The 24,274-nt window shown below is 47.5% G+C and overlaps 1 protein-coding gene and 1 long non-coding RNA gene across 7 annotated transcripts in view; one reads left to right on the top strand and one right to left on the bottom strand.

Annotated features, from left to right (window-relative positions):
- Nucleotides 1–2,399: 2,399 nt before the first annotated feature.
- Nucleotides 2,400–12,095, bottom strand: LOC127057095 (uncharacterized). Its single transcript, XR_007775999.1, has 2 exons — nt 11,711–12,095; nt 2,400–3,961 (listed from the first exon to the last, which is right to left on the bottom strand). It is a non-coding gene; the product is annotated as an uncharacterized LOC127057095 (long non-coding RNA).
- Nucleotides 12,096–12,104: 9 nt separating this feature from the next.
- Nucleotides 12,105–24,274, top strand: part of PCCB (propionyl-CoA carboxylase subunit beta) — a 101,935-nt gene continuing 89,765 nt past the window's right edge. For 4 of the 6 annotated variants that reach the window (XR_007775972.1, XR_007775973.1, XM_050965524.1 and 1 more), the window contains exons 1-2: nt 12,138–12,311; nt 21,621–21,740. Coding sequence is in view for 4 of the 6 variants with exons in the window: in XM_050965524.1 (XP_050821481.1) it covers nt 12,144–12,311; nt 21,621–21,740 (288 nt within the window). In the remaining 2 variants the exon portion in view is untranslated. Of the gene's footprint in view, nt 12,312–21,620; nt 21,741–24,274 lie in introns of all 6 variants that reach the window. The other 2 variants (XM_050965521.1, XM_050965525.1) reach the window with 2 other exon arrangements.

The raw sequence follows: 24,274 nt of genomic DNA, 5'->3' as shown, positions 1-24,274 counted from the left end.
CTTCTTTTGGACTACCTTCTGTCCCTGAAGATGTCAGGACTCCTCTTCAATTCCATCAAAGTGCACGTAGCGGCTATTAGTGATTTCTATCTGCCTGTGGAAGGGCACTTTCTGTTTACACATCTATTGACTAACAGGTTTTGGAAGGCCCTCCTTCACACCTATCTACCCATTCAACCTGTCGCCCCCCACAGTGGGACCTCAACCTCATCCTCTCAATCTTAATAACTCACCCTTCGAGTCTTTGGCCTAATATTCCCTCTCTCTCCTTTCCATGAAGGTTGCCTTCTTGGTAGCTAATACTTCAGCGAGAAAGCAAACTGAGGGACATAATGGCAGACACACATACCCCTTATCACATTTCATAAGGATGTTTCCCTGCATCTGCACCAAAAGGTTGTATCCCACTTTCATCTCAACCAACCCATACTCTTACCTGTTTTCTTACCAAAACCTCATGCATCAGCGGAGGAATGGCACCTTCAATCTCTCAATGTCCGCAGGACCTTATCTTCTACCTGCAGATAAGACCATTCAGAAAGTCTCCTAGAGTATCACTATAGCTGAAAGGATTAAGGGACAAACAGTTTCCACACAGTGGATTTCTAAGTGGATTTCAGGGTACATTACGCTCTGCTATCAGTTATCAGAACAGTCTCCACCCTTTGGGATATGAGCCATTCCATGAGAGCGCAAGCATCAACTATGGCTGAGTTCCATGATGTACCACTTTCGGACATATGTAGGGCAGCCACATAGAGCTCACTACATATTTTGCTCTTTAAGCCTTGGTGCAAAACTTTGCAAAGATGCCTCGTTCAGCAGGGTGGTCCTCCATTTGATGTTTTCGTCATCTTCCTCACACCCTACTGCTTGTTAATCACCCCAGTGGAATACAGTAGTGACCATCACTCCACAAAGAGGAGGAGGTTACTTACCTGTAACTGGAGATTCTTCAAGATGTGTGGTCCCTTTCTTCCCTCCTTCCTGCGGAACTGTTCTATTTGTGGTGGAGAAGGAACTGAGGACTTGGTCAGTCCACTCCACCCTTATTGCCTAGAACAAAATCATGAGGTGAAGCAAGGGCACATGCATGGACCAACGGAGACAGTACTACTATAAAATTCTCTGGCTCCAGACACAATGGCACTGGGTATAACCCTCAGTGGAATACAGATAGGGACCACATATCTTGAAGAACCAGTAACTTACATCTTTTCTGTGCCCCCAAGTGACCAGCAAAGGGACAATCATGCTAGTAACATTAATTGTCCACAGTGCTGGGCAGGCACAACCAAATGTTGAAAGGGTTGCTCAGGGCATTTGTTTTTCTTCCCATATGTGCCTCCCTATACAATCTCCCCATCTTCTCATCCCCCAAAAAACCCACCTCTCACCCCCCCCCCCATACGCCCAATTTTCCTTTTCTGGGGCTCCCTCTAGAACACATCCATGTGTGTTCTATAGAGTGGGATCCATCCTTTTTTCAAAGGCAAAATGCTGGCAGCTGATATCTGGGACAGCTTCTTTAGTCACAGGGGTCATCTCCTTCCCTGCAACCCTGAGGGCATGCTGCTTTTCTCTGCCGTGAAGGAGCTAGCTTCAGTCCCTGGAAACGCATTGTTTCCTTCTGCTGCATAAGAGTTGGGAGACCTTCCCTTCCCCCCTCAGCAGTTTCTGGGACTTTATCACTCACCTCTGGGATCCCAGCACAATATTCCCTTTTGCTACAGGTTATCACACTAATAGCCTTAGCCATATGCAAAAAATCATCCCAATGAGCATTTACATGGGGATACTATCCAGCACCCCCTACTGTTACCTTCCAAATCTCTCCATTCCACATATCTCTTGGCTAAAGGTACAGGAATCTTACGTCCTCCCACTGCCAGAACCGCCACTTCTTGATCAGGTAACTTGCCAGTCTTTTGGACCATGCTTCCCTTAACCAGAGAGATCTGGGCTCTGGTGTTTCTCCATCCTATTCACTCTTTCTTTATTCTGGCAACTTTTAATAAATTTCTTATCTCCCTGTGTAGAGGCAGTCCTCATCAGGTGAACTGTAGGTATCTCTGGGGCTTCTGTGTTAAAGACAGCTGCATTAATATGGCTTAGATGGGGCTTAGTTCTTTTTAGCTCAGGGCCTTGATTTCTTTGGTACTCAGTGGGATTATACTGGAACCACCTTTTTAGATGCTTTTCCTTCACAGGTTTGCAATGAGTATTTCCAGGTGAGGAACCATTCTCAGGGAGAGAGTGCTTGGGCTTCCAACCACCCTGCTTCTTCCTGGGGTGAAAATGGGATTTCTCACGTCCTTTACACTAGGTTTGTAGCCCTCTATCTGTGGCTTCCGCTCATTAAATATCTGGACTTGCATAAAGGAATCAGCCAGGGTGGCTATTGCTTGCACAGAATTTAAAGCAAATTATGAGTTTTCAAATGATACCTTAAAAGACATGCTTTGTACAAACATTATTACAATAGTATATAGGTTGTGAATATGGGGTGTATTCTGTCACACTGGGGCACTGTGAAGTCCTTCCGTGCACTGTTGTCGCCTTCTATGACGCTTTCATCTGGTCCTTCAGTTGCATTCTTCAGTTTAGGGGCCAATATTTCTCCACTTTGGGCCCAGGTTCGCTTAGGTCTTCTATACATTTCTACATTACAAATTACTTAATCTTTATCCAAATGTCTATTAACCCTTTGGGTTTTTTGTAAGCTGTACATTATGCACATGCAAGCTTCAATTACCAGCTTCTGCAATTTTTCCCTGGGGGTTTCAGTTTCTTGGTCATGTCATTTATATGTCACCCTGCTCTGGGTCGTCCCAGGGAAAAAGAAAGGGAGGGAAGCATATATGGTGGTTGTGACAGGTGTGTTTTAACCTCAAAACTTGCAGCACATTGTTAGCAATATTATTATTTTAAGCACATCAACAATTTTATGTAAAATAAGTTGCAAAACCCAAAAACCGCACACATTTATGCTAGCAAGGCCTTGGCCTAAGTATTCTCACCTGTGGTATAGGTAATATACTATTACTCATTAACTACCCATAATTACATATTTGGAGAGCATGCCGTGATTCTTTCATTTCAACATTTCTTTCTTTCTTTAAATACGGGGTTTTCATTCAAAGTTCAGGTTTCTTTGTGAATCATTACAAAGAAAAGTCATTAGAAATTTTCCTGTGAATGCATTTTGGTGGGTGTCTCGATTTTACAGACTTGATATTTAGTTGCTCTTAATGGTACTCCCACATCCACCCTCCCTCCAACATGCTTGGAAATACGATATTTGCAAAGGTGTCACTTATTTTACATGATGTAAAAATGAACGCTTTTCCTTTTTAGTTTCTTTAGCCATCTTTTAACATACACTTTATTTTACAGCACATTATAAGCATTACTACAGGGATCCAGAAGGAGAAATGGCCTGATGTATTGTCCAAGGCTTGCATGGTGTTTCCTGTGCACTGCCCACTCGTTCCCTCAGGGCATGTTGGGAACTGCAGCTGTCAGGAACCCTCTAGCAATCTAGCTCCCTTCTTCTTCCCCAAGCAGTGTCTTCTATGTGTGAACTGGGCTCTGCTGGATCCAGCAGCCCTTAGTGGCATCCAGCAGCACTGCAGTCCATTTCTGTGAGGGAAAGGAAACTCTGCGCATACGTTAATTTCTGCAAAATTCTGCATTGCACAGTGGCACAGAATCCCCCTAGGAGTAATAGATGGATTGGATTGTCGGGAATCACATCAGCCGATCCATTTGGCTTGCGCCTTTGTGTAGCAGTCCAGAAGGGGTGCCTGTCACCATTCCATGTGAGTGTTTCTGAGGTACCTGTCCACATTACTTAAAAATGGAGTCTTTGAGGATAGCTACCTACATACTATGGTCTCATACACAGCCATCTTCTCAGTGGTTGATAGGGAAAGTGAGAAATAAGTCTTCTGTATAGTAACTGTAACCAAGAGGAGACATTGTTACCTCAGCTAGATTTCAGAGGCTATCAGCCTCCGTGCACAGTTGTACCAATCCAGCAAATATTTATTGGTAATGAAGCTAGGCATTTTCCATGCTTGGATCTCTTTAAAGCTTTTTGACTGTTTCTGAAAATTATATATATATATAGAGGGGGAGAGAGAGAGAAAGAGAACAGAATGTGCATTTTACACACACCTCTATTGCATTTCATGTTACCCATAGTGTGATTTCCAATTTAATCATTATTTTGACTGATAAACACTTTCCTGGGTTTCCTTTTTCATTTCAGATATTTATCATTACTTGATCTACTTGCCACTCTTGCACCTTTGTTGTGGCATCGAAACACCAAGCAGCCAGTCTTTGTCTCACACCTATGTTGGGGCTTCCCACAGGTTAACTTCTCTCACGTGTTCTCTCTTATCTGTAGCAACCATTGAGCAGTTACAACAGCGTTGTACCAAGCCTGGCACAGCACAAAGCAGTCGTTCAGGCAACACCATTTTATACCTGCCAGGATTTCAAAGGGTGCTATCCCCATTGTTCTATCAGAGTAGCTCAACGAGCTGTCGGTATTAAGGGAAATTTAATGTCCCAATCTTTTTTTTATTTTCTTCAATGTATTTAGTAAGCATAAAATTTAAAGTTCTATTATTTCTTTCTCCCAGTGTTAATGAGTATGGCTGATAAGTGATATTTTTTTTCCTGTATTCCCAGCATTATTACAGTGTTACACATTCTCTCACTACTAAAATGTGTTCCCTGATTTGAACCAATTATCTGTGGGCACGGGTGCTGACTCTGTGGGTGCTCAGGAAAAAATTAGCAGGTGCTCAGAACCCACTGGCAGCTAAGTTCTCCACTCTCCCTGCCCTCCAGCACGTCTCCCCCGCTGGTCACTCCTTCCCTTCCTGCCCGCTGCAAACAGCAATTTCACAGTGTGCAGGTTGGCTGTGGGAGGGAAGTAGTGAGGATGCAGTGCTCAAGGGGGCTGGGGGAAGGGGTGTAGTGGGGGTGGAAAGAGGTGGAGGTGGAGGATTGGGGAAAGGGTTAGAGTGGGGGCGGGGCCTGGCCGAAGGGAGGAGTCAAACACCCCCCGGGTAAAGGGGAAGTCGGCACCTATGCCTCTGGGAAGTCCACATCTGGTAAAGCTCTGCTCAAGCAGAACTTTAACAATAGCAACTGCCTCATTGTTTCTTATAGGGATCGGTTCTACCCATTTGGGGAGAGTGTCCACGATGTTCAAGGTGTATAGATTTCCTCGGGCCATTTTTGGCAATGGGCCAATAAAATCAATTTGTAGTTGAGTCCAGGACCATCAACTTGTTGATGTCTCCATTTCGCTTTTCTGTTGACGGGTTGAGAATTTACTTGGGCATAAACTAGAAAATGTTCTACATATCGCCTAACATCCTGATTTATCCATGCCAACCAATCAATCTGCTGTATTCTTGCCAGTGTATGTTTAACACCTTGATGGCTGCCAGTGGGTATATCATGACACATGAATAAAAGCGATTTTACATTTCTCTGGTACAATCCAAAATCATTGATCACTGGGTTTGGCTACCCAGACTGAGTCTCCATCACAGGGTTGTACAATCATTAAGGGACCTCTTTTCTGTTCTTTTGAATCTCTGCCTGGGCTCAGTTTAGCTATGGTAGGATCTTGTTTTTACAATCTGGCCAAATCAATATTCTCCTGTTCAATGGGCATCTGAGGCTGAAGCATTTTCCACGGAGAAGCATACACAGATGTTACCTTGGCTTCCAACTCAACCTCTGAGTTCCAGCATACTCTGGGGGGAATTTTTCACCTGTGCCTTTACCTTTACTACAGCCAGCGGGGCAGCCTTGGCTCTTTTAGTTGCCAGATTTTTTTATATGTAATATATTGTAGTGGGAAAGCATATGTGAAGGGTTTACCATAGCCAGAGTGAAATCCATGGTAAATCCAATATGTCAATCACTTAGTCAATGCTTTGCACATCCACAGTGTTCAAATGAAGCAAAGAAACCACTTTAGACAAAAATTTGGGGAATGGTCATAAAGTCACTTTTGTTCTTGGAGATTTGTATATAACAAGGTTCTGGCATCAGAGCCTGCAACTCTCAGATTCTTCTTGCAGACCACTGAGTTGCAAGCAGAACCATCTTTACTGCTGCTAAGAAGACCTTTGCCAACTGCGCTACCTGGTCATGAGACCACAGTCAGATTCCAGTAAATCACTGGTACGAGGCAAGCAAGAAATTCAACTTCAGTAAGAGAAGTGACCAGAAATGACCATGAATACAAGAAATAGCAGACAACCTGGCTGCACTGGGACTTCAACAGACTGGTGACCAGTGCTGGGAATAGAGTAAGCAACTCAGGAGAGACTACCAGAAAGCCAGGGGTTGAGAACTACACGTCTGGGAACTCCCTGTCATCCTGTCTCTTTTATGAGGATTTTGGGTGCTGGGAACTGCATCAAGCACTGAGCCCCCAGTGGTTCAAGATAGCCTGGACAGCCAGAGTCATGACCTTCTGACCCCGAAATCTAGTACCAGTCCAGAGGGGAGCCAACAGGTGCCTCAGAGATCAAGCTAGCAAAATGACTCTGGTGTTCCCACCAATCTCTGAGGAAGCTGTGCCACTGGAGCAGCTGCAGCATGTCCTGGGTCCATACTTGGAGGAGCTATTTGATGACCTCCTTGGAAGAACAGCCTGCTGCAAAACTGGCAGCAGAAACAGAAAAGGCAGAAATAGCCCCAAAGGCTGGTAAGTGTTTGGCTCCTTGTTGTTAATTATAATAGTCAAATGGGAGGGATTTCTAGTTAATGACCCATTGCACTTTTTATTACAGGCCATAGGTAGTCATGTGTATCTGCTAATGGTGGAATGTACAACAGCATCTTGGCATCACTTTCCACACCACCACCACATGGCATTGAAAATGGAGATGAAGAAGCACAAACAACTGTTAAACACGCATTTAACACTAAAGTTTTGTTAGATACTCGCACATGCTTACAAAGATGGGCTGGGACATCAAAAAAGAAAATACTGCCTTCCCTTTTAGTATGCTATAGCGTAACAAGCTGCCTGTAAACAGTAAGCTGTACATGAAGGGTGGGGAAGATGTAGTACATGGGTGATTAAATCAATGTCTAAAATATCATGGTGCGGGGGGAGGAAGAATGCAGGCAAAGGAAGGGGGATGACTGGCCATGTAGTTCTTTGAGAGTTCATATTGTCAGGTGTGTTTGCATGTAGTCCATAGTATTTTTAGTCAGAGCAGGCTGTATTGAAAGCAACAGGGAGAAAGTAAATGGTGTGGATGCTAACACAGCATCCTGTTGATTTCCCCTTGAATTTTGACCCAATCCTGGGTGCTGATAGCTGCAAACTTTCCACAGAGTAGGAATTCCCAATGGGTAGTCTCATTTCAGGAAAGGGCATATTTCTGTGCTCTCCTAATCAGAACTGTAGTCCACTCCACTCATAGATGTGCTGCTCAGTCACCATAAGCTTGAAACCTCTGTAGCATGGACAGCTGGCCTGCCCCAGTAGCTTGGCATAAAATCTTTCTTTGGCATGCAGGAACTTCTAGTATTGTCATGTCCCCCAGACTGTGGAATGCCTCAAAGGACTGAGAAACCTTAGGTAGTAAACCATGGCATAATCCCACTGCCCCAGGCTACAAGTCTGCAATTTTTAAACACATAGCCTTTGTAAATGTCATCTTACCATTATGTGTGCACTCTTTATGCCAGGGGTAGGCAACCTATGGCACACGTGCCAAAGGCGGCACACAAGCTGATTTCCAGTGGCACTCACACTGCCTGGGTCCTGGCCACCAGTCTGAGGGGTTCTGGATTTTAATTTAATTTTAAATGAAGCTTCTTAAACATTTTTAAAACCTTATTTACTTTACATACAACAATAGTTTAGTTATATATTGTAGACTTATAGAAAGAGACCTTCTAAAAACGTTAAAATGTATTACTGGCACGCGAAACCTTAAAATAGAGTGAATAAATGAAGACTCGGCACACCACTTCTGAAAGGTTGCCAACCCCTGCTTTATGCTCTGCTTAACTCAGTTATGGCCATGAAGCTTCTAGGAACTGAAGCATTCCTCTGAGAACATAGTGAAGCTAGGGCAACCAGACGTCCCAATATTTACTTGTTTGTCCTGTGTCACAACTGAACATCGGTCGGGACGTGAATTGTCCCGATATTTTGCCTTCCGGTGCACAGGCAGAGGGGGCTCGCGCCCCCCCCAACTCCACCCCAGCCCCATCCTGACTCTACCCCTTCCTCCCCCACTGGATCCCTCCCCAGATCCCTGCCCTGGCCTCGCCTCTTCCCCAAGCATGCTGCATTCTTCCTCCTCACCCCCTCCCTCCCAGGCTTGCGCTAATCAGCCGTATAGCGGCGCAAGCGCTGGAGGGATGGGGAGAAACAGGATGTGGCAGCCAGCTTAGGGGAGGTGGAGGCAGAGCGAAGGTGGGCAGCGGGGAGTGGAGCTGCTGGTGAATGCTCAGCCCCCACCAATTTTTCCTGTGCTTTGGCGGCTTTTTTTTTTTTTTTTTTTTTTTTTGTTGTTGTTGCTCCACCAGCGGCATCCCCCCGCCCTCGTCCTGATATTTCACGTCTCTCATCTGGTCACCCTAAGTGAAGCTGAGTTTTACAAAGTATCATTTTTTTAGCCTTGAGATGCTACAGGCACTTTTCTCTGAGGATGCACTGAACTTTTTTTTTTTATTAAAGTACTGAGACAATATATTGTTTGAGGTCTGCTGTCAGGCACTTTCACCTCTGGTCCACCTGCAGCCCAGCCATGGTCCAGCAGGAGCCTGGGATTTTGAACTGTCAAGGAGTGGACAAAGAATAAGCATTTCTGTAATTAACACATAGTGGAAATCCTGAATGGAGTCAACAAGCAGACACAATTCCAAAGGGAAAAGGATTCATAGTGGCGGAAAGGCACAGAGGCTGTAGAGCACAGTGATAGATTTGCAGTGCAACTTCTGGAGCAGGAATGTTGCTTGAGGGAGGAAGATCAAATACAGCAGAAAACCCTGTTTGAGCAGCTGCTTGTGCTAATGGCTGTAAGAGTGCAGGCTCCTGCTCCGCTCATACCATGTCCTGAGATCCCTTCACAGTACCATGTCCTCTGGGCCAGCGCTACCATTTAGGCAGCCTAGGCAATCACCTAGGGAGCCAGAATAATTGGTTGGCACCGTTTTGCCAGAGGGGGCGTCAGGCGACTCCGGTGGAGCTGCCGCAGTGGTGCCTGCGGAGGGTCCGGTGCTCCGCGGCTCCGGGGAGCTGCCGCAGTCATGTCTGCGGACGGTCGGCTGCTCGCGTGGCTCCAATGGACCGCCCGCAGGCATGACTGTGGCAGCTCCACCGGACCCTCTGCAAGCACCACTGCGGCAGCTCTACCGGAGCTGCGGGACCAGCGTGCGGGGGGGTGAAATTGCCATCTGCCTAGGGCGCTCAAACCCCAAGCGCCGGTCCTGCATGTCCTACAGCCCAGGAACACATTGGACAATGCCATAGTTGAGTGGCTCACGCAACCAGGACTCAATGCTTGTTGGACAGGGCAAATATATCCCCAGCAGTCCTCTACACCTCTGCAGCAGCACCCAGTGCGTGCTACTTGTGCTAGAAAGGGAAAGGAGAACGGGGACCCAGAGACATGCAAAAATAGGAAACTGGTTTCAATATTTTGCACGGTTCAATGTTCATTATATACACTTTATTTTATTACTGGTTTTGGTGTTGGTTTATTATTGGTGTTCAGTGTTGTAATGGCAGCTGGTGTGCCTGACAATATTTTAGTATTGTTCATAAGGAAAAGCTTTTATTTAATTAAGAAAGTTTATTACTCCTGGAGGAATTTTGTGCCAAAAAATTAAAAATTCTGCACACATTTTAATATTCTCCATATTTTGTTAAAATAACAATATAATCACTCCAGTTTCAATTATTGTGGTAATTTCTTTCAAAAAACCTGTCAACAAGTATGTCAACAGTATAGATAACAGCAAAAAACATTCCCCCAGGAGTAGAGTGTTAAAGAAACCCCTACCACAACCCAGTTCTAGTTGGAGGGGGGGGTGCTCAATGAAGCTGTGTGGGGAGCCCAGACACCTGCACTTCCATCCCTCCAGAGCCCAGCTGCAGGGCACCCCCTGGCAAAGAGACCCACACCTCCTTCCCCCCAGAGTCCAGACAGCAGCATCCTCCCTCCCACCAGAGCCCAGCCCTGGGGCACCCCCACAGCCTAGATATCCACACATCCCTCCCCACAGAGCCCAGCCACAGGGCAGCCCCCTGACACAAGCCCCACATCCCACAGAGTCCAGTTGCTAGGCAGCCCAGAGCCCAGCCACTAGCCTGCCCCCCCCCCCCCCCGTTTAGGTGGGATTATGTTTTCCAATATGCATTACTTTGCATTTATCAACACTGAATTCATCTGCCATTTTGTTGCCCAGTCACCCAGTTTTGTGAGATCCCTTTATAACTCTTTGAAGTCTGCCTTGAGTAGTTTTGTATTCTCTGCCTTGAGTAGTTTTGTATCTTGAGTAGTTTTGTATCCTCTGCAAATGTTGTCACATCACTGGTTTGCCCCTTTTTCTAGATCATTTATGAATATGTTGGTCCCAGCACAGACCTCTAGGGTACATCACTATTTACCTCTCTCCATTCTGAAAACTGACCATTTATTTCTACCCTTTGTTTCCTATCTTTTTAACCAGTTACCAATTAATGAGAGGACCTTCTCTCTTGTCCCATGACAGCTTATTTTGCTTGAGAGCCTTTGGTGAGAGACTCTGTCAAAGGCTTTCTGAAAATCTAAGTACACGATATCCATTGGATCTCCCTTGTTGACCCCCTCAAAGGATTCTAATAGATTAGTGAGGCATGATTTCCCTTTACAAAAACCATGACTCTTCCCCAGCAAATCATGTTCATCTGTGTCTGACAATTCTGTTCTTTAGTATAGTTTCAACCAGTTTGCCCACTACTGAAGTTAGGTTTACCAGCCTGTAATTGCCAGGATCACTTTTAGAGACTTTTTTGAAAAACTGGTGTCATATTAGCTATCCTCCAGTCACCTGGTACAGAAGCTGATTTAAATAATAGGTTACATGCCACAGTTAGTAGTTCTGCAATTTCACATTTGAATTCCCTCAGAGCTCTTGAGTGAATAGCATCTGGTCCTGATGACTTACTGTTTGGTTTATCAGTTTGTCAAAAACCATCTCTGCTGACAGAGCAATCTGGGAAGGCTCCTCAGATTTATCACCTAAAAAAAGGCTCAAGTTTGGGCATCTCCTTCACATCCTCAGCTATATGGAAGTTCCAGGCCCAACTTGGTCCTTGCCACAGAGCAAGGCACTTAGCAGCCCCACTAGCCCTGGCTTTTGTCAGACGTCCTAAGGCTACTGCTGTGGCCTAGGGAGTCTGCTAGGGCGCTGGGGCTTGGCAACTCTTTGCTGCAGAGCCCTGGCTCCAGCTGGGGGTGGAAGGGGACATGCTGGGGGCTGCTAGCCTCTCTGTGGGTAGGGGCCCTTGTGAGCCTGGCAGGTTTCCAATATGAACTTGCTTGTGTTTTGGCAATAGTGCTGCCTCTGCAGTAAATTAGGCGCAGAAGCGCTTGGAGTAGCTGCAAAGCTTCTCTCCCTCACCGACCGACGTTGGGCTAATAAAAGTGATTCCCGCACCCACCTGCTCTCTGGTAAATTAGGCGATGAAAGGTAAATCAGCCTTTCCCCGCGGAACGGACTGTATCCGACCGGCTGGGAAACAAAGGGCCGCGCTTCACCAATCCCCAGCGTCCCCCTGGCGGAGTACGGCCGTGGGCCGGCACCGGCTGAGGGGAGCGTGGGGCTGGCCCGGCCAGCGTAGCGCTAGGAAGCCGGGACCGAGCCGCGCTCACGGCCAGGCTGGCACGTGCTGTCTCTGGCGGGTCGCTGGGCTCGCCAGGGCGGCAGGCTGGGAGCGTGGCCGGGTGCCAGGCAGGCCAGCCCGCCTCGCCCCTCAGGAGGCCAAAGCTGGGCTGCTGCGGCTCTTCCTCGAGCCTAGCCAGGGCCGGGCCCGCGCGGTCCCTCAGGCCGCTCACATGCCCCGCCCCCGCGCATGCGCCCTGCTGCTCTCTGTCATGGCAGCTCTACGGTTCTTGCCCCGGCTCCTGCCGGTCTCGCGGACTCGGCTGGGCCGGTCCCACTCGGCCAGTGCCTCCGGCTCCGTGCCCGAGCGCATCGCCGAGAAGCGTCGCGCCGCGCTGCTGGGGGGCGGCCAGGCCCGTATCGATTCGCAGCACAAACGGGTGAGCAGCTCCGCCGACCTGGCCTCCCCCGACACAGGCGTCGCGCCCCCGCGCCTGACCCTGATCCCCGCCGGTACCCCTGGCCCTGACACCAGCCCCCCCGCGCCGCAAACATCGCCCCTCCCGCCCAATGCCTAACCCTGATCCCCGCTGGTACCCCCACCCTAACACCAGCCCCCTCCCCTGCCGCAAACATCGCCCCTCCCCCCCGCGCCTGACCCTGATCCCCGCCGGTACCCCTGGCCCTGACACCAGCCCCCCCGAGCCGCAAACATCGCCCCTCCCCCCCGCGCCTGACCCTGATCCCCGCCAGTACCCCGACCCTGACACCAGCCCCCACCCGCCGCAAACATCGGCCCTCCCGCCCAATGCCTAACCCTGATCCCCACCGGTACCCCAACACCGACACCAGCCCCCCCCTCCACAAACATCGCCCCTCCCTCCCAATGCCTAACCCTAATCCCCGCTGGTACCCCCACCCCAACACCGACACCAGCCCCCCCCACCACAAACATCACCCCTCCCACCTAATGCCTAACCCTGATCCCCGCTGGTACCCCCACCCTGACACCAGCCCCCCCCCGCCCCAAACATCGGCCCTCCCGCCCAATGCCTAACCCTGATCCCCGCTGGTACCCCCACCCTGACACCAGCTCCACCCTGCCGCAAACATCGTCCCTCCCCCCCAATGCCTAACCCTGATCCCCGCCGGTACCCCCACCCTGACACCAGCCCCCCCGCGCCTGACCCTGATCCCCGCCGGTATCCCCACCCCAACACCGATACCAGCCCCCCCTGCCACAAACATTGCCCCTCCCCCCAATGCCTAACCCTGATCCCCGCCAGTATCCTGACCCTGACACCAGCCCCCCCGCGCCGCAAACATCATCTCTCCCCCCCGCGCCTGACATGATCCCCACCTGTACCCCCACCCTGACACCAGCCCACCCGCTGCAAACATTGCCCCTCCCCCCTATGCCTAACAGTGATCCCTGCTGGTACCCCTGGTCCTGACATTAGCACCCCCCCTCTTCCCGTCGCCAACATCACCTCTCCCTTCCCCATACCTGACCTTGATCGCCGATAGGGTGACCACACAGCAAGTTTAAAAATCCGGACAGGTGTGGAGGGTAATAGGTGCCTATATAATACAAAGTCCTGAATATCATGACTGTCCCTATAAATTTGGGATATCTGGTCATCCTAATCTCCGACAATATCCCATGGCCCTGACACCAGCCTCAGTGCCAACACCACCCTCCCCGATCCTGTACCTCGTCTTCCCCCCACCCCTCCCCTTCCCCTCCCCCGAGCACCTGACCCTGATCCCTGACAATTCCCCCTGGCCCCTGACACCAGCCTTCTTCTCCAGCCCCTGATTCTGGCCTCCCCTTCCAGGCCCTGAGAACAACCCCACTCTCATATCCCCCTGGCTTCCCCTGACACCAACCCTTTTCTCCCCTAGTCTGGTCCCTGACACTAGCCCACCCCTGAGACTGCTTCCCCTCCCACCAGCCCCTGACACCACCACCAACTCCTAAAACTGATTTGCCCCCAATTCTTTCCCAGTCCCCTGATCCTATCCCCCACCACCTCTCCCTGACACTGACCACACACTGACACTGACACATCCCAAGTACAGACACTGACACCCCTGCAGCCATCTTCTGATGGCTGTGACCGCTCCCTGCACTGATTTCCCCCACCAGGCAACCAGCCCTGACCTTCTCTGGGACTAATGACTTGCCCCTGCATGACTTAAACCTCCTATTCCCAGCTTGGCAGTGTCCCCGTGGGGCTGGCACCCCTGTCCCTGACAATGATAGGCTCTCTCTTAGAAGGATGGGTTATGGGGGGATGGGTCTTCACTTTCTCTCATTGGAAGAGGCACTAGCAGGGGGCTAAGTTCTCAATGGACTCTCTGCCATTATATCCCCAACCCACTTTTCTGTTAAAGAATTGTAGCAGCACTCTCTCCAAACATAAGACTGCAGAGGTCAATGTAGAAAACCTAGCCCTCGTCCAGACTACCCCGCCGTATCGGCGGGTTAAAATCGATTGCTTGGGGATCAATATATCGCGTCTAATCTAGACGCGATATATCGATCCCCGAGCGCGCTTATATCGATTCCGGAACTCCATCAACCCCACCGGAGTTCCGGAATCGACACGGAGAGCCGCGGACATCGATCTCGCGCCATCTGGACGGGTGAGTAATTCAATCTTAGATATTCGACTTCAGCTACGTTATTCACGTAGCTGAAATTGCGTATCTAAGATCGATTTTCCCCCCTAGTCTGGACGAGCCCCTAGTGGCATACAATGTGAAGGACACAAATAGTCAGATCTGCACTAAGGAGCATGTTCCACAGCCAGCCCTGTTCTTAAGTAGCCCTAAAGTTGCCAGCACAATTTTGTTTGACCTTAACAGAATGTTTCTATCAGGAACGTTTTTTGTTGGTACCATGAATAGTTGTTTATAACAGGTTTCACTGTACGTATTCTGCTGATGGAGGCCTTTGATGAGTTACACTGCTGGACTTGTGTTTCGGGGTTTAAGCCGCTATAACATAGTAGGGCACAATCCAGACTGATGAGTAGCTGTTTCACCCCTGGACTGTAACCTGGAGTGCCCTTTACAATGCATTGCTGTGGTAGCCTCCAACTTGGACTGCTAACAACCAACCTCCAGCATGGAAATCATTCTCAGCTATGTCTGTGTATGTGTGCTGCCGCAGCCGACTAGCCACACTGTGGCTTTTATCATCCTTAGTTATGCTGCAGGGTGACCCCAACACATCACCAGTCCCAGATCTTCCCACAGAAATGTTTGTCCTGTACTGCCCAGTCCTCTCCTGAAATCCGTTATTCCTTGAAGGAAACACAGAACCTAAGTTGAGACTTCACAGTTGATGAGTCTTCTCAGATATCTGAGAAAGTGGGTATTCACCCACGAAAGCTCATGCTCCAAAACATCTGTTAGTCTATAAGGTGCCACAGGATTCTTTGCTGCTTTCTCAGATATGGTTCCCTTTTTCCAGGAATTTCTCAAGCCCTGTGAGCAGCATGCAGAAAACCCCTTTCTTGGATATATTCGTGCCCAAGTATACTTAACTCTGGGTTGCCTCATGAGAGCATCTTATTTAATCCGATCCATGGATACTGGGAGCCACAGACTTGGATGGCTGAATTTTTTTACTCTTAGCCACATCACTGAAGAGAGACCAAACCTTGTTCATGAAACAGGCCATCAGAATGGTCATAAATGTCTTGAAGTGCACACACCTTTTCGTGTACAGATTATACTATCTGATCCTCTTTGCTCAGAGAAATCTGAGATCTGATCTCATTAAACTCCCTGCAATCTTTAGTGCTACTTTCCACCCATATAACCTAATCTGCCCTTCCAGTATAATTTATAGCCAGGAATGATGGAATCCCATTGACTATTTTGTTTCTCATTCTGCCATGTTTCAATATTGTTTATTATGTTTCGGTCATCTTCTATTGTCAAGCATTCCATTTTACCTGTGTTTGATTTTAAGTTTCTCTAATTGTTGTGTAGATCCTATTTTATTTTTGACCATGTACCAATTTCTACCAAACTCCCTAGTTTGGCACCCTGTTTTCAGGATTTTCCTGTTCCTGCTTCAGTTCAGCTGTAATTTCTGATCAGTCCTTTACTAGGTGCAGAACTACATTTGTACTACTGACAAGCCTAACCACATGCCCTTATCTGTCCTGTGTCATCATCGGCTATCCCTCAATACGAGGGTGATATCTGCCAGGGGGAAAAGTCATTGATGAGACTTAAGATGACTGAGGAGTCCAATTCATGCTTTATAGGTTTTTTCACATATATGACAAGTGTTTGCATGGAAAGAGCACAACAGCTGGCTGGGATGCTGTAGCTTTTCCTTCCTCATCTGCTGTTTCTCGGCCTCTTGAACAAGGCGATTATCTTCAAAACCGCATGAGGGTTGATGTGTGATGCAGTGCCACTGCAGTCTATTTCCAGTCAACTCTTCCCAATTCATGATCACTGTCTCCTTTCTTAAGATATACTTTCAGGGTGTTCTTGTACCATTTCCTCCGTTCCCCATGGATTCTCTTACCATGGCTAAGTTGAGAAAAGAGAAGTGTGCAGATGGCTGATACTTGTCTTCTGAAGCACAAACAACCAGCCCCGAGACAGTCTGAAACCACATTGGGATTCCTGAAGGACAACTTCAGCAAGAGGGAGGAGACAGTTCAAAAGGTTGTGAGCAAGGATCTTCTCGGCAGTGGAGAAGAGGGACATACCTTGGTAATTCCTGTACTTTGACTTGTCCCTGCTATCTTGTATACTGTTGAGTTGATGGGAGGAGGGGCTTCAGACCGATCAAGGGATAAAATGTTCATAACAGACACCTGTCATAAACAGATAGCTAAGGGTTAATGTCTCTTTCACCTGAAGCACCTGACCAGAGGACCAATCAGAAAACCGGATTTTTTCAACTTTGGGTGGAGGGAATTGAGTGTCTTTGTCTTTGTCTTTTGTTTTTCTGGCTGCCTGCTTTCTCTGAGCTTTGGAGAAGTAGTTTCTTTTTTCTAGTCTTCTGTTTCCAAGTGTAAGGACAAAGAGATCAGATAGTAAGTTATATGGTTTCTTTTCTTTGGTATTTGCATGAATATAAGTGCTGAAGTGCTTTGATTTGTATTCTTTTTGAATAAGGCTGTTTATTCAATATTCTTTTAAGCAATTGACCCTGTGTTGTATCATCTAATACAAAGAAAAATAATTACAAATATTCTCTTTGTATTAGATGATACAACACAGGGTCAATTGCTTAAAAGAATATTGAATAAACAGCCTTATTCAAAAAGAATACAAATCAAAGCACTTCAGCACTTATATTCATGCAAATACCAAAGAAAAGAAACCATATAACTTACTATCTGATCTCTTTGTCCTTACACTTGGAAACAGAAGACTAGAAAAAAGAAACTACTTCTCCAAAGCTCAGAGAAAGCAGGCAGCCAGAAAAACAAAAGACAAAGACAAAGACACTCAATTCCCTCCACCCAAAGTTGAAAAAATCCGGTTTTCTGATTGGTCCTCTGGTCAGGTGCTTCAGGTGAAAGAGACATTAACCCTTAGCTATCTGTTTATGACACGCCCCCCAAATTGCAGACAGTGGGGAAGCTCACTGGCGGCGATTTCCTTCTAGAACTTGAAAATAAACAGATTAATACAACACATACACCTTTACATATACTCCTAAGTATATAACTAACAGACTTGTACATTTTAAGAACACTTTTTAACTACTGAATTCTGGGAAACTCTCACGGGAGAGTGCATCAGCTACTTTGTTAGAAGCTCCTGTGATGTGTTGAATTTTAAAATCAAAATCTTGGAGAGCTAAACTCCAACGAAGAAGTTTCTTGTTGTTCCCCTTGGCAGTATGAAGCCACTTTAGTGCAGCATGGTCAGTTTGTAGTTGGAACCGCCGTACCCAAACATATGGGCGTAGCTTTTGCAGGGCGTACACAATGGCATAGCATTTCTTTTAACTGACTGACCAGTGACTTTCCCTCTCAGACAGTTTATTGCTGAGAAACACGACAGGATGGAAGTTGTGATCTGTTGCTTCCTGCATGAGCACTGCTCCTATACCACGCTCAGATGCATCTGTGGTTACTAGGAATGGCTTGTCAAAATCCGGGGCCCTGAGCACAGGGTCCGACATGAGCGTTGCCTTAAGTTGGGTAAAGGCCTTTTGACACTCATTAGTCCACTTAACTGCATTTGGCTGGGTCTTTTTGGTCAGGTCGGTCAGTGGGGCAGCGATTTGGCTGTAGTGTGGTACAAATCGCCTGTACTATCCGGCCAAGCCTAAGAAGGATTGGACCTGTTTCTTTGACCTTGGGACAGGCCACTTTTGGATAGCATCCACCTTGGCCTGTAGGGGGTTTATGGTTCCTCGACCCACCTGGTGCCCCAGGTAAGTCACTCTGTTTTGGCCTATTTGACACTTTTTGGCCTTAACAGTTAGTCCTGCCTGCCTGATGCGCTCAAAGACCTTTTTCAGGTGTAGTAGGTGTTCGGGCCAGGAGTATGAAAAAATGGCCAAATAATCGAGGTAGGCAACTGCAAATTATGCCAGTCCAGCTAGTAGACCATATACCAGCCTCTGGAAGGTGGCGGGTGCATTTCGAAGGCCGAAAGGAAGGACATTGAATTCATACACCCCCGCATGGGTGACGAATGCTGACCTTTCCTTGGCAGGTTTATCTAGCGGTACTTGCCAGTACCCCTTGGTTAAGTGTATTGTAGAGATGAACTGGGCACGTCCCAACTTCTTCAATAGCTCATCGGTACGTGGCATTGGATAGTTGTCCGGACGAGTTACAGCATTTAGCTTACGGTAGTCCACGCAAAAGCGTATTTTCCCATCTGGTTTGGGTACCAGAACCACTGGAGATGCCCATGCACTGGTAGATGGGCGGATTATACCCATGTGTAGCATGTTCTGGATCTCCCGTTCTATAGCAGCTTGGGCATGAAGAGACACTCGGTAAGGTGGGGTTCTGATTGGGTGAGCATTACCTGTATCAATGGAGTGGTATGCCCGTTCAGTCCGTTCTGGGGTGGCTGAGAACAATGGGGCGAAGCTAGTGCACAGCTCCTTAATTTGTTGCCGCTGCAGACGTTCCAGGGTGGTTGAGAGGTTCACCTCTTCCACGCCACCGTCTTTTTTCCGTAGTAGTAGACACCGTCAGGCCACTAAGCGTCCTCTCCCTGGACTGTAAACTGACAAACCTGTAAGTCTTTGGAATAGAAAGGCTTGAGAGAATTAACATGGTACACTTTAGGCTTTAGTGAGGAATTGGGAAATGCTATGAGGTAGTTTACAGCTCCCAGGCGCTCTTGGACCGTGAATGGCCCTTCCCATGATGCTTCCATCTTATGGGCCTGTTGCGCCTTTAAGACCATAACCTGGTCTCCTACCTTGAAGGACCGATATCTGGCATGTCTGTCATACCAGGCCTTTTGCTCTTCCTGAGCATCCTTTAGATTCTCTCTAGCAAGGGCTAAAGAGTGTCGGAGGGTGCTTTGTAGGTTGCTTACAAAGTGCAGAATGTTAGTTCCTGGAGAAGGCGTAAACCCCTCCCATTGCTGCTTCACCAACTGTAATGGCCCCTTAACCTCGTGACCATACACAAGTTCAAACGGTGAAAACCCTAAACTGGGATGTGGTACAGCCCTGTAGGCAAACAGCAACTGCTGCAACGTGGAACTGGAAGCATGTCAGGGAATGACAGTACCCGCAGAAGCCCTACGCCAACTCCTTTTTGCTCACAAACAGTTGCTGCTTGATTTCAGAGATGGGCTCTTGCAAGTTAAGTCTGTATTTTTATCTAGACAGAACAAATCACAAGGAGTGTCCTCCCCTCACCCACTTAGTCAGCTGGACTTGCTTGCAGGCCTTAGAAAGACTAGCTCCAAGAATGTAGGTTTATTTAACTTTCCAGGAGGCTAATTCAGGTCACACTGACACTTGGACGATACTGATTGGTACAAATCTTGTCCCAGACTTTGCTTTGGTAAATCCTCTGATTTTCCTCCTCAGAGGATCTAGCTAGTTGTGCTGTGCTTCTGTTCTGTTCTCACACTGCCCTCTAGCCTTTCCTGCTGGCCATGGTTCCTCCAGGGCAGCCCCTACTCTGCAGGGAATGGCTGGCTTTTTCAGGGCATGCAGTTCTGAGAGCCCAGTCCTTTTGGCTCTGGATAACACCCTGCTCTGTCTGGGGCAGACTTTGCTGAGTACCTCCATGTTATCCCTTTACCCTGCCACCAAAACTGAGAAACCCGCTTGCTTTGCTTATCTCTGGGAAAGAACGATCTAGATCAGTAGATTAAAGAGTCAACAACATGAAATACTATTTTGAAGGTTCACATGATTTTTCTTTTTTTATGTATCAATTGAAGAAATCAAAGGTGAAAGCCCTGGTCTATGCTCAAGGCTGCCCCCAAGGGGCTGCGGGGCCCAGGGCGGAAGTGACAGATTCATCTCTTCTAGGACCTACCACACCGGCCAATTGCACTGTCCCGCAGGGCCCAGAGCGATCACCCCGATTCACCATTCCCAAGGGACAGCTCTGTCTACACTACAAACTTATCTCGGTATAACTGCGTGACTCAGGGTTGCGGAAAATCCACAACTCTGAGCGACATAGTTATGCTGACCTAACTCCTAGGTGGACGGAGCTATATTGATGGAAGGACTTCTCCCATCAGCATAGCTACTGCCTCTTGGGGAGGTGGAACACCTACACCAATGGGAGAAGCGCTCTCATTGTCATAGGTAGCATCTTCACTAAGCACTACAGCATCACTGTATGTGTTGACAAGCCCATGTAGTGTCCCTTTATGCTAATACTCTGGGGCCAAGGTTTTCAAAAATCTGTAGCTGCTGGGTATTTAGCACTTTTGATTTAAAAAAAAAATCGGTTACTTGTTTAGGAGGAAAGTTACAAAAGTAGGAGACTAACTTTAGGGTCCTTGTAACAGGGGACACCTCTTGAGCATTTCCTGCCTTTGCATCTGGTAGTGCAGGTCTTTTCCTGCTCCTGGTGGTCCCTGTAGGTTATCAGCTTTGCTAGGCACATCTCTAGCAGTTCAACCCTCCAGCCAAGTCACAGAGTCATAATGAAGGAACTCCTTCCAGAGTAGCAAAGAGATGAAACTGTCATCCCCCCACCAGGATCTTCAGCCCTGTCTCTGGGCCCTTTAAATCCCACCCTTCCCTTAGGCTTCTGAAAAAGCTTTGTCCTCTTCTCAGCGTTTAGGCCGTTTTCCCAGTGATCAGTTGGGCAACCCAGTTGGGCCACCCACTACTCCTTGCCCAACCCAGGGACCCTAGAAACAACAGCCACATACTGCTTCCTTTGGTTGCTGCTACATTCCCTGGCCTTTTCCCACCTTGTTTCTTTTACCTCCAGTCATTAACCTGGACCAGATGCACCACCTCTGTCCTGATGTTCCCTCTAGTGATACTAGGATTCACTTTCCAGCTGTCTGTTTTCTGTTTCCAGTTTATTTTGCATTGTGTTTGCCTTAACTGATATTGTGATTACTTTCCTTATTTTAAATATTGTGGCGAAGGGGTGAGGCACCTGCTTAGTGAAACAAGTGTGGGGATGCTTCTGGACTCTTTGATAAATATTAATCCCCACGTGTTTTCTTTTAGTGGTATTAAGTTATGCCTTGCAGGATGTTTAACCAAATGGTGGTCTTATTAAATGTGTTTTGCTGCGTTTCAGGGAAAGCTGACAGCAAGGGAGCGAATTCTTCTGTTGCTGGACCCTGACAGTTTTGTTGAGTATGACATGTTCGTGGAACACAGATGTGCAGACTTTGGGATGGAGTCTGATCAGAATAAGGTATTTCTGTTCAGTATCTCTCTTGTGCTTTTTAATCCTTATGGTGATAAATTGTTCTTCTTATCTAGTGAGGACAGGACAAGAATTAAAGAGCTTCAATTGCAACAAGGGAGATTTAGACATTAGGAAAACTTCCTAAATGTAAAGGTAGATAAGCACTGGAACAAATTACCTAGGGAGATTGTGGAATCTCTGTCTTTGGAGGTTTTAAGAACAGGTCAGAGAGACACCTATCAGGAGTGTTCTAGATAATACGTAGTCCTGCCTCTGTGTAGGGGACTGGAGTAGATGACCTATCAAGTTCCCTTCTAGTCTTACAGTTTTATGATTCTTAGGATTCTGTTCTCTAGCCCAGTGGCTCTCAACCTTTCCAAACTACTATAATCCTTTCAGGAGGTTGATTTGTCTTGCATACCCCAAGTTTCACCTCACTTTAAAACTTACAAAATCGAATACACAAATACAAAAACAGCAAAGAATCCTGTGGCACCTTATAGACTAACAGATGTTTTGGAGCATGAGCTTTCTTGGGTGAATACCCACTTCGTCAGATGCATGTAGTGGCAATTTCCAGGGGCAGGTATATATATGCAAGCAAGCTAGAGATAATGAGGTTAGTTCAATCAGGGAGGATGAGGCCCTGTTCTAGCAGTTGAGGTGTGAAAACCAAGGGAGGAGAAACTGGTTTTGTAGTTGGCAAGCCATTTACAGTCTTTGTTTAATCCTGAGCTGATGGTGTCAAATTTGCAGATGAACTGAAGCTCAGCAGTTTCTCTTTGAAGTCTGGTCCTGAAGTTTTTTTGCTGCAGGATGGCCACCTTAAGGTCTACTATAGTGTGCCAAGGAGGTTGAAGTGTTCTCCTACAGGTTTTTGTATATTACCATTCCTAATATCTGATTTGTGTCCATTTATCCTTTTCTGTAGAGACAGTCCTGTTTGGCCGATGTACATAGCAGAGGGGCATTGCTGGCATATATTACATTGGTGGATGTGCAGGTGAATGAACCAGTGATGGTGTGGCTGATCTGGTTAGGTCCTGTGATGGTGTCGCTGGTGTATGTATGTGGGCAGAGTTGGCATCGAGGTTTGTTGCATGGATTGGTTCCTGAGCTAGAGTTACTATGGTGCGGTATGCAGTTACTGGTGAGAATATGTTTCAGGTTGGCAGGTTGTCTGTGGGCGAGGACTGGCCTGCCACCCAAGGCCTGTGAAAGTGTGGGATCATTGTCCAGGATGGGTTGTAGATCCCTGATGATGCGTTGGAGGGGTTTTACCTAGGGACTGTATGTGATGGCCAGTGGAGTCCTGTTGGTTTCTTTCTTGTGTTTGTCTTGCAGTAGGAGGCTTCTGGGTACACGTCTGGCTCTGTTGATCTGTTTCCTTATTTCCTCATGCGGGTATTGTAGTTTTGAGAATGCTTGGTGGAGATTTTGTAAGTGTTGGTCTCTGTCTGAGGGGTTAGAGCAGATGCGTTTGTACTTCAGTGCTTGGCTGTAGACAATGGATTGTGTGATGTGCCTGGGATGGAAGCTGGAGGCATGAAGGTAGGCATAGCAGTCAGTAGGTTTTCGGTATAGGGTGGTGTTAATGTGACCATCACTTATTTGCACCTTGGTGTCTAGGAAGTGGACCTCCCGTGTAGAATGGTCCAGGCTGAGGTTGATGGTGGGGTGGAAGCTGTTGAAATCATGGTGGAATTTTTCCAGAGTCTCCTTCCCATGGGTCCAGATGATGAAGATGTCATCAATGTAGTGTAGGTAGAGAAGGGGCGTGAGTGGACGAGAGCTGAGGAAGCGTTGTTCCAGGTCGGCCATAAAAATATTGGCATATTGTGGGGTCATGTGTGTGCCCAGAGCGATGTCACTGATCTGGAGATATATATTGTCATCAAATTTGAAATAGTTGTGTGTGAGGATAAAGATACAGAGCTCAACAGACAGTTGTGCTGTGGCATCATCAGGGATACGGTTCCTGACAGCTTGTATTCCATCTATGTGTGGGATGTTTGTGTAGAGAGCCTCTACATCCATGGTGGCTAGGATGGTGTTTTCTGGAAGGTCACCAATGCATTGTAGTTTCCTCAGGAAATCAGTGATGTCACGGAGATAGCTGGGAGTGCTGGTGGCATAGGGTCTGAGTAGAGAGTCCATATATCCAGACAGTCCTTCAGTGAGAGTGCCAATGCCCGAGATGATGGGGCGTCCAGGATTTCCGGGTTTGTGGATCTTGGGTAGTAGATAGAATAACCCTGGTCGGGGCTCTAAGGGTATGTTGATTTGTTCAGGTGTTAGTGTAGGGAGTGTCCTGAGTAGATGGTGCAGTTTCTTAGTGTATTCCTCAGTGGGATCTGAGGGAAGTGGCCTGTAGAATTTGGTATTGGAGAGTTCTCTGGCAGCCTCCTTTTGGTAGTCAGACCCGTTCATGATGACAACAGCACCTCCTTTATCAGCCTCTTTGATGATAATGTCAGGGTGGTTTCTGAGACTGTGGATGGCACTGCGTTCTGCACGACTTAGGTTTTGAGGCAAGCGAT

The sequence above is a fragment of the Gopherus flavomarginatus genome, chromosome 8, assembly GCF_025201925.1.
Source record: "Gopherus flavomarginatus isolate rGopFla2 chromosome 8, rGopFla2.mat.asm, whole genome shotgun sequence".
NCBI lineage: Eukaryota > Metazoa > Chordata > Testudines > Testudinidae > Gopherus > Gopherus flavomarginatus.
Note: the sequence above shows the minus strand (reverse complement) of the source record. Positions and strands in the feature narration are given on the sequence as shown.